Source organism: Coffea eugenioides, chromosome 1 (genome assembly GCF_003713205.1).
Source record: "Coffea eugenioides isolate CCC68of chromosome 1, Ceug_1.0, whole genome shotgun sequence".
In the NCBI taxonomy this organism is placed as follows: domain Eukaryota; kingdom Viridiplantae; phylum Streptophyta; class Magnoliopsida; order Gentianales; family Rubiaceae; genus Coffea; species Coffea eugenioides.
Genome location: NC_040035.1, coordinates 48,119,582 through 48,129,237, shown reverse-complemented (window position 1 = coordinate 48,129,237; position 9,656 = coordinate 48,119,582). Strand labels below are relative to the sequence as shown.

At 35.8% G+C, this 9,656-nt stretch overlaps 1 protein-coding gene across 1 annotated transcript; it reads left to right on the top strand.

Annotated features, from left to right (window-relative positions):
* Positions 1–1,023: 1,023 nt before the first annotated feature.
* On the top strand, positions 1,024–9,283 carry LOC113759876 (dolichyl-diphosphooligosaccharide--protein glycosyltransferase subunit 2). Its single transcript, XM_027302456.1, has 20 exons — positions 1,024–1,134; positions 1,244–1,385; positions 1,720–1,912; positions 2,013–2,102; positions 2,247–2,309; positions 2,435–2,504; positions 2,832–2,896; positions 3,262–3,316; positions 4,031–4,158; positions 4,239–4,354; positions 4,492–4,561; positions 4,933–5,034; positions 5,135–5,224; positions 5,337–5,485; positions 6,131–6,242; positions 6,320–6,403; positions 6,663–6,743; positions 6,843–7,067; positions 7,460–7,582; positions 8,886–9,283. The coding sequence occupies exons 2-20, from the start codon at positions 1,246–1,248 to the stop codon at positions 9,000–9,002; spliced, it is 2,073 nt and encodes a 690-aa protein (XP_027158257.1). The 5' UTR covers positions 1,024–1,134; positions 1,244–1,245; the 3' UTR covers positions 9,003–9,283.
* Positions 9,284–9,656: the final 373 nt, after the last annotated feature.

The following is a 9,656-nucleotide window of genomic DNA, read 5'->3' as shown; positions in this document are numbered from 1 at the left end:
TCACTTTTAAAATGAAGCAAATTCGTCCCTGACATTTAAAAGTTAAAACTATTGCATCCCTGAACCTATTTTTCAATTTGAATCAAATCATTCAATAACCCAGTAATAAATTTCGGAAATATAATTGATAGATCATTCGGTCAATTTTATCATATTCACATGACATTTATTAAACCAAAAAAATAAAAATTATAAAATAAAAGGCCATTATTTGTTTTAGAATAGTAAAGTTTTTTTTTTTGGTAAATTTTTTCATGCACCGTTAGTATATCCGCTTGCGAATCTAGATGTGTATCATAAATATAAAATTTGGTGTTTAAATTAAAATTAAAATGATATGGTGATACATAAAACCATCAGTGTATACAATGATATGTAGGAAAGATTAATCTTTCTTTTTTATGTTATAATTTTTTATTTTTCTTTTTAGGTTCATTAAATTTCACATGAATATCAAGTTGAATTAACCAAATGATCTACCAATTACACCCCCAAAATTTGTAATCAAGTTGATTGGTGGTTTGATTCAAATTGAAATTTGGGTTCAGGGATGTAATAATTTTAGTTTTTAAATGTCAAAAACAAAATTGTTTCATTTTAAAAGTGAGGGACGAAAAGAATATTTTTGTGAAATGTGAATGATGAAACTGATCATTTTCCCTACATTTTTTCCTCACATACATCAAATCGTTACAATAATTTTTCTATAAAAAATTCTAAAAAATGCAATCCAAACACAACCTAAGTGTAGTGAAAGAGCAACTCAAACACGAAACCCCTCACTTAAATAAAAGAAATATTGTGAAATACTAGCAAATATAAGATACTGAAAAGAGCATTGGTTTAGAAATTAGTACAAACATAAACAAATGAATAAACGTGTCCAAACTCTATAGGCCCAAACACGTCTTCGATGATGGCGCGTGTTTAATGTGGGATATATGTGGTAAAATAACCGTAGACTGTGGGTATATTCGGGAATTTACGATCAAGCCTTCTCTCACTCTACAAACAGCAGGGAATCGCTTATTCCCAGTTTCCCTCCGTCCTCTCGACTCGAGTGTGGTCACTCTGGCGCAGACCACCAATACTGACTTTAACAGCAGCGGCCAAGTTTTCACGTCAAGATTTCCCGTACGATTAAACCACTTTTCGGGCATTTTGGGTTTCGTAATTCAAATCAAGAAAATATACTTAATTTCCCAGCCAATTTATTTTGATTTTATTTATTAATTTCACACAGGAATGGCCAGAGGTCTTAGATTTCTGGTTCTAATACTATCAGTTGCATCGATCTGTGACGCCGCGACTTTTAATCCGATCTCCGATTCTCACCGATCTGCAGCATTGGAATTATTTACCCCCACTGATGGATCTCTTAAGAGGTCAGCTTCTAAACCCTTACTAAACCCACCCACTCCCTCCTCTATCTCTCTATATTTACCCCATTCGATATTTTTGTTTGGGCAATTTTACCCAATTTGATGGTGAATCGCATTTAGACATGTAAATTTGTCTGTTGGACGGATAGAAAGTATGAAGGCTATTTTGTGTATAGGAATAATTGGATGAAAATCTTAACTAGTCCTATTTGCTGTTTTATTTTATTTTATTTTGAGTTTGAGTTTTAGAGGGAAGTGCTGAAATTGGGTGGAGAGTTTGAAATGTTGATTGGAGGTTCGCGTCATCTAACATCTTGACTTTTTTTTTTTTTTTCAGTCTAGAAGAAACTTTTGAGGCGTTGAGAACATTTGAAGTTCTTGGTATTGATAAAAAGTCCGAGATCAAGGGTTACACTTGTCCAACTGTGGTTGATACTCTTTGGTCTCCTTCTTCAGCATTAAAGGATTTATTTCAGGCCTTAAGGGTTAATGGAGTACTAAAATGTGAGCTCAATGATGAGGTCTTTGCGGTATGTCGGGAATCTTTTTCCCATCTATATTCTTTCTGCAGCATATTCATAGCCAGAATTTGAGGTTTAATTTCATTGACCATTTTTTTTTCAATCAAAGGGCATTGCTTCGAGGCTTAAAGATAATGTTAAAGATGCCAATTCACTACTTGACTTACACTACTTGATCGGAAGTTTGAAACTTATTAAGGTAAATGCTGTAATCCTAACTTCTCGATTGCTGTTCTTGCCCTTATTGTATTCTGGGACAAAATAATTAGTTCTATGCTATTTGATTTCCATCTCCTTAGGGCTTGATAGACTTTAATTTTCTTGTTATTGACTGGCTTTGCAGGGTCAGACTGCTGAAGTTGATGTACATCTTGAAGATGCTGATGGAATTTTCCGTGCAATAAAGGTGAGATCATCTTGCAATGGCTTGTGATAGTCAAGCCCCTTAGTAAACTTTCATGATGCAAAAGAAATTCATTTTCTGTATAACAGTGTCCCTAAATGCCTTGTGACTTGGACAATTCTTATCAGGCTCTCAGCCAAAGTGATGGAAGGTGGCGTTTTAGTTCCAACAATCCTGAATCAAGTACTTATGCTGCAGGTGATTCCCTTAGTGATGAAACTGTTTATATTGTGTTATTGTTTCTTCGAAAATGTTACAGTCCCTTGGCAATAAAATCAGATTTTCTTGTCCATTTTGGGATATGCTTGAGTAAGATCACCTGGATAGAAGGATGGCTGACAGTGTGAAATAAAAAATATGCATCTCTTTGAAAGAAGAAGTGTTATTTATTGTGGAATTGTACAATTGGTTTCTAAATTATGTATTGAATGCTACTTGTTTCTGTTTCTACTGGATAGGTACTGTAACTTTGGATTTGTTTATAATTCTGAAAGTTCTTTTAAATTAATTCAAAACTTTTGGCAGGAATAGCGCTTGAAACACTGGCTGGAGTTGTTGCATTGGCGTCTCATGACATTGATCAGTCTTTGGTAGGTTGAGTATTTTATACTTGAGGCCTTTTTGTTATTATTTTCTTTTAAATTCATATTTATAAAACTGACTGTAATCTTCTTCAGCAGAGTGCTGATTTTTTCTTTTGTTTTATTCTCTCTGCCCCCGTTCTGTTTTGCTTTTGTATTTGTTCAGAGTGGTAGTTGGAATCTACCTGGAATCTTGAATGATCTTTCTTGAGTAGCTTTTGTACGTGAATCTGTATTGTTGATTCATTTTACATTTCAGACCTTTTCTTGCCCGACATTCGATATGGTTTTCTTTTTCTGTTCATTTGATGCTATTTTGAAGTTTGTTATTTGATCTGATCTGTGTTTTGTTTTTTGCTTATTTGTTCTGGCAGATGGATACTCTGAAACAGGATATACTGAAACTCTTTGATGGTATCGAGAGATATGGTATGGATATATTTTCTTACCCCCTTCTTTGTTTTCTAACATATAGTTCCCATTTATACATATGTGAAGCTATATCTGCTCTTTTTACCTCCTGTATTCTTTGTTTCGTAATATATGGTTCCCATTTCTTACATAGATGAAGCTGCATATAAAATGTTATGTGCTTTAGTGAAATTCTATAGCATTTTACTTTTATTAATTTATCAGCTTTTCTGCATGTTGAATAACTCTTAATTTACCTTTCCGAGGTTTCTTATGTTTGTGATTGAACAAAATATGGAATAATGACTTCTGGATTTTTGTTGTTTGTTTTACCTTCCCTTGATCAGCTGACTCCTACAATATCTTATTTATCTACATATGTCACAGAAATGGTTCTTATTTTGAAACGGGCTTTTACCTGATTTAACATGGCAAAGGTTGAGGCAAACATATTTTGGTGGTTGGTGGTTTATGTTAGAAATGAAAAAAGATATCTTTGTTAATAAGTGAATTATGTTTATTTGGAATCAATGATTGAAGTGGTGTTTAAAGAATAGGAGGATTTTCCTACATGTTGTTTCTTGGTGAATCTCGACTGTTTTCTGGCTACTTTAGCTTCAGTGATTTGAACTTTCATACTTTTTTTTTTTAAAAACAAGTATTTATTTGGTCTAAGAGTTACGATTGTTATAGTTGCAAATTTCAAATTGTTGAGTTTTTGTTTTATTACAGATGATGGGTCCTGCTACTTCGATGAAAAACTTGTGGATGCACAAGGAAATTGGGGTCCAGTTTCAGCTTCCTCGTCAATTGTCCGAGGGCTCACGAGTTTTGCAACATCAACTCCTGAAAGCCTAAATGTGTGTTGGAGCATTATTTGTATATTCTTTTGCTTTTCTCATCAACATGCATTAATTTGTGTCTTTTGCTCCCTTTGCAGCTTCCTGGGGACAGAATACTATGTTTAGCAAAATTTTTCCTTGGCATTGGAGTTCCTGGCAACTTTAAAGACTTGTATCACCAAATTGATGCATTAGCTTCCTTGGAAAACAATAGGCAAGTATTGTATGATTCTGTTCTATTAAATCCTACTGGGTCTAATAATTTTGCTGGGAATCTGATATTTTTTAGTTGCTTCTTTGTTGTTGGGATTGGTTGGACTCCCCTCGGTTGCTTGTTGCCATGCTGGACAGGATTTCAATTCCTTTGATATTGTCACTTCCGTCCTCTGTGCTTTCAGTTACTAGAAAAGACCAGCTTAAGGTGCGTCACCCTGTCAGGTTTCTGACCTTGGTGCAGTGATTTTTTCTTTTTTAAATCTCAAGCATATATTCTTGTTATTCTTTGCATCTCTTAAGGTATTCAATTGAGCTGATTTTCTTTCTCCAGAATACTTTTCTGAGTTCAGCTTTGCTGAAGATTTGGATATATGAATCAGGGGTTTAGAACAACAATAAAGCCCTTCCCCAAATTATATGTTTGAGAAAGTAGAAAAGTAGGGATACAGCTTGAGATTGTAGTTTCCCGCTGTTCAATCAAACCTTCCGGTGCTTTTAATATATTAGTATATGGCTCTTCAAGATTTCATGCTATGCATTTTTGCTTCATTTAGCCTTAATTTTCCCACATGTCAGGTTCGTGTTAACACTGTTCTTGGCTCTGCTGTTCCACCTCTATCAGTCAAACTGATGCAGATCTTTACCTCTGGTTCAAAGGATGCATCTATTATTGACCAGGTTTTGATAAATTTTCATTTTCTTTGGAAAAGCCTGATTTTTCTGAGTTATTTTTCCTTCACTTGTGCCTTTATCTCTTGTTTCTCTGTCTTATTTCCAGGAACTTAAGTTTGATCCAGAAACTAAGCTGCATGTATTGGATGCTCTGCCTGAGAATGTTGATGTCGGGAAATATACTTTTACCTTTGAGGTATTCTTCCTTAGGGTTCTAGCACTTCTGTGCCTCTGGTCACTTTTGTGCATAAGGTTTTTTCTTCCTGCTGTTTTGCTGGCATTCTTATAATCCGCATTTCAAATGGTAGATTTTGCTTCATGACCCAGAACATAAGAAAATCTATGCTACTGGAGGACGAACAAAAGTATCTGTATATGTTACAGGAGTGGTTAATATTGATCAAGCAGAGATTGCTATACTCGACAGTGATCTTGGGAATGTAGAAACTAAAAAAAGGTGTGTGATCTGATTTTGAATTCAATCTGTTCATTAATTTTCTTATTTGTTGGTGATTTTTGTATTTTTTGCTTCCAATGGTTAAAAAGTGAAAAACCTGCTAATTTAAACTCGATATAGAAAGCAGTGTTGTTGAGATCTATCAAGCAGTAAATATCTTTGAATTTCCTCCGTTTGATTGAAATTTGAACCATAGGTAGAAGTTTGGGGGTTATCAAATGATACATATGGAATGTATTGCACCACATCTTCAAATATAGTATTTTCTACAGTAGCATGAAGAATAGCGCATAGCAAAGCCGTGCCCAATACACCAGCAACTCCTTCGACTCTTTGATAGCATTGAGTTTTTTTTAGCCTTAAATTGGCATCATTTTCCCTTATTTTATGTCCTTTATTCTTTTCCTTTTAGCGGGAAGGGGGCAGTTGGATGGATGGGAGGATGATTGGGATTGAAATTTTGAACAGTCTCTTTTGGACTGCATGACAATTGCTTGTGATGCACGCTTTTTAAAATCGGCTGGGAGAGTTGTGATTCTAGAATACTATGACAGCATCTAGGTTCCTGGCCTTAATCTCTGCTTGTTTCACTGATTATCAAGTTTAACTACGTTTACCATCTTGTTTGTGTCGGTAAACTTGCAGACTGGATTTAACTGGAGAGAACACCATCGCTTTATCAGCAAACCATCTTCAGAAGTTGCGATTGACTTTTCAGTTGACCACTCCTTTTGGTCGTGCATTTAAGCCTCACCAGGTTGGCAGTACTTTGTTTTTTCTGCCCATTGATGTTCTTCCTTGTTCTGCTTGCTTAATGTGTCTCTTGTAATGCAGGCATTTCTCAGGTTGAGACATGAGAGTGGGGTTGAACATATCTTTCTTGTCAGGAGTTCTGGGAAAAATTTTGAGATAACACTGGTTAGTTGTTATTAACTACTATTATTCCGATATATGTGTGTGTGTGTATAAATCATCTTTTCTTGAACAAGATTGGATAGATGTATAGATGTGTCTAATGACCTCAAATGGAGCAGTCATGGTCTTTTCTAACAATGACGCACTTTCTTTAATCCCTATGATTGAGATGAGAATTTGATAGTTTCAAAATTAAACGAGTCTGTAAATTCTGACATATGCTCCTAACTCATGCCTTCAATCTTCACATTGTGTGTTGTAGGATTTTCTTGGACTGGTTGAGAAGTTTTTCTATTTGTCTGGTAGATATGACATTCAACTCACTGTGGGTGACTCTGTCATGGTAAATCTCTCTCTCTTTCTCTCTCTCTCCATACACACAGTAGCATACTGAAAAGTTTTGTACTTTTATGTATTAAATAAATATTTTTCCCTTTTCCAGGAGAACTCTTTCTTGCAACCTCTGGGCTATCTTGATTTAGATCTACCAGATGCACCAGAAAAAGCAGCTCGCCCTCCTCCACAACCTGTAGACTCTTCCTCAAAATACGGGCCAAGAGCAGAGATCACTCACATTTTTAGATCCCCAGACAAGAGACCTCCTACAGAACTTTCTTTTGCATTCTTGGGGCTTGTTCTCTTGCCACTTGGTGGATTCTTGATTGGGGTGGGTTGTGGGTTCATGTTTATTTATCTTCTGTTTTGTTTAAGCATGTTTACATTTGTTACAAGAGAAGCTGAGAAAAGAGCATTTGTTTGCCGCAAAGTATGACTTTTTAGGAGTGTGGATATGGCATTTACTTAGTATGTGGGGTATTGCTTGTGAATGTTTATTTTCTATTTGTGTTTACATCCAAGGGAATATGTAGGAGCCGACAGAGTATTGCAGCCTAAGGTTATGATGCCATATGTTTCCTATGCTTCTATGTGTGTGTGTGTGTGCATTTTTTTGGAAGGTTTCTGCATTCTTCCCTTCCTTTGTTATTAGTAAATTTGTTAACTAGTTCAACCTTGCTTGACATCCGAGATCACAATACTGATTCCCTCCAATCTTTGCAGCTTCTATTGCTCCGGGTTAACCTGAGGAACTTCCCCTCATCAACACTTCCTGCCTTTTTTGCCATTTCTTTCCACATAGGCATTGCAGCTGTTCTCTCACTATATGTGGTCTTCTGGTTGAAGGTTTGTTACTTTGCGCTGCTTTTTGATCATAGATGCTTTTCTGGTTTTTGAGATTTAGGGGCCATATCTTACTTTGGTTTCATTTTTTTTTTTTTGAGGGGTATGGAGGGAGGGGGCCAGGTTGTGTGGGTTGCCGTCTGGGTTGGGCATATAGTCTCCATGGATTCCTTTCCATCATTGCTACTCCAAAATAACTTCATTATTATGTGACAGTAGATGTAAAAAACATAGTACTAAGTGGGAAATGGTAGGCCCTTGGTTCAACTGTAATGTTGCTCCATTGTGCCACGGTGAATTTTAGAACCACCTTGCCTACCTTGATGTAAACTGCTTGCTTTTTAGCTCTTCCTAGATCCTTGGCTAACTTGCCTTGGCCTTTTTCAGCAAAAAGCAATTAAGGGAAACATACAGTTTGTTTGGATAGTATATTATTTGAAATATTATTTGGAATAATTACTGTAGCACTTTTTGTGATGTGATGTATGTGAGATAAAAAGGTGATTGGGAATATAAAAAGGTGGGTTGGAAAATGTGTTTATGATGCAAACGAAATATTATTTGGGATAAAAGCACTATCCAAACAATTTTTTTTTTAACGTGCTTTTATTGCGTGTTTTTGAAAAATATTGTAGCACTCTTGGGATGTGATGCCTGTGAGATAAAATGGTGGTTAGGATTATGCAAAGGTGCTTAGGCAAACAGAGCATTTTCATGTTTACACTGTTAGCCTATACTCTCACTTTTATATAGCTTTAGCTTAGTTGCTTCCTAGTTCATTGTAAGCTCTGAATTTTCTTTCCATTAAACCTGGCCCATTTTGTATGAAGCACACCAAAAGAGAGAAATGAACCCATGAGGGTTTTTTAACCTCTTTTGTCTTGGATTACTATTTCCCTGAATTTGTGTTGACAATTGGTGCCACTGTAAGTACACTTGCATTATCAAACTAACAAGACCACTGCCCTCTGTTTCAACTGTTTACTGTCCATATTTTCAATATGATCCTTTGGACATGGTCATAATTCCATATTAACAAGTAGATAAAGTTTTCTTTTGAGTATTTTCCCCCCTAGTAGTTGAACAGCATCAACTTTGGGTTTAGCTGCAAGAACCTGCTCTTTTGCATAGGTTTCATGTAGCTTGAGTGCTCCTTCATCCATTTGAATAGCCTCGAGGGCCTTGTGAGTGGAAATGGAATTACATCTAAATATTTGTTGATGAACTAAACACCAAATTAATCCTCAACGTGGACTTGCATGCAATTCCGAATGGCTAATGCTTTGTATTCTACTGTGTTTTGCAGTTGGATCTGTTTACAACATTGAAAGCACTTGGAATCTTGGGAATCTCGTTGATGTTTACCGGACATAGGACCCTTTCTTACCTAGCCTCCACTTCAGCAAAGTTGAAATCGGCTTAAGGATTCTCATTCATAGCTTTGAGATTTCAACGTTTTTTTGGGCATGGGATGGTTACTTGAGAAAATTGAGTGTTGGATAACGGACTCGATTTTGTTGTAGGATAAATTCAGTTAAGTTATTATGCAACTGGACTGAGTTTTGTCACAAGTGAGAATTACAAAGAAGGGCGTAGTAGTCACGACAGCGTCTTCTAGCATTGACGTGATCTTAGAATTAAAACTATTGGAACTTGGATTTATTAGCGAATTCAGCATGGATGACGTATTTATTATGTTGCAAATTACCTCTACAATTTACTGCTCCGGCTGTACCTCCACCTCAAAATGAAAAAGAAAAGAGAAAGGAAAACACTTCTTAAACGGATACTACGAGATTAGTTAAAAACCAGAGAAACATAAAGGAAAAAGTGCAAACCCTGGATGTTAAGAAGTGAGATTCTGAGCAATTATCTACTGTTGTAAGAATGCGAACGGGCAGGGTATAAACGCGGGATTAAAGGTTTGTTTTGTAATGGGCAGAATTAGGACTAAATTAAAAGCAACTAATCATTGCTTTTACTAAAGGGGAAAAAAAAAATTTGAAGGTCTGATGTGCAATTTGAAATCTACGAAAAATCAATTTGCTATTATTAGCACGGTATCAATTTGCTATTA

Bases quoted from the DNA above. Each gene is read 5' to 3' on its own strand.
- LOC113759876 (XM_027302456.1), top strand. From the start codon at position 1,246: ATGGCCAGAGGTCTTAGATTTCTGGTTCTAATACTATCAGTTGCATCG. The intron at 2,310-2,434 runs GTGAGATCATCT...AATTCTTATCAG, and splicing joins GAATTTTCCGTGCAATAAAG to GCTCTCAGCCAAAGTGATGG. The intron at 5,225-5,336 runs GTATTCTTCCTT...TTCAAATGGTAG, and splicing joins AATATACTTTTACCTTTGAG to ATTTTGCTTCATGACCCAGA.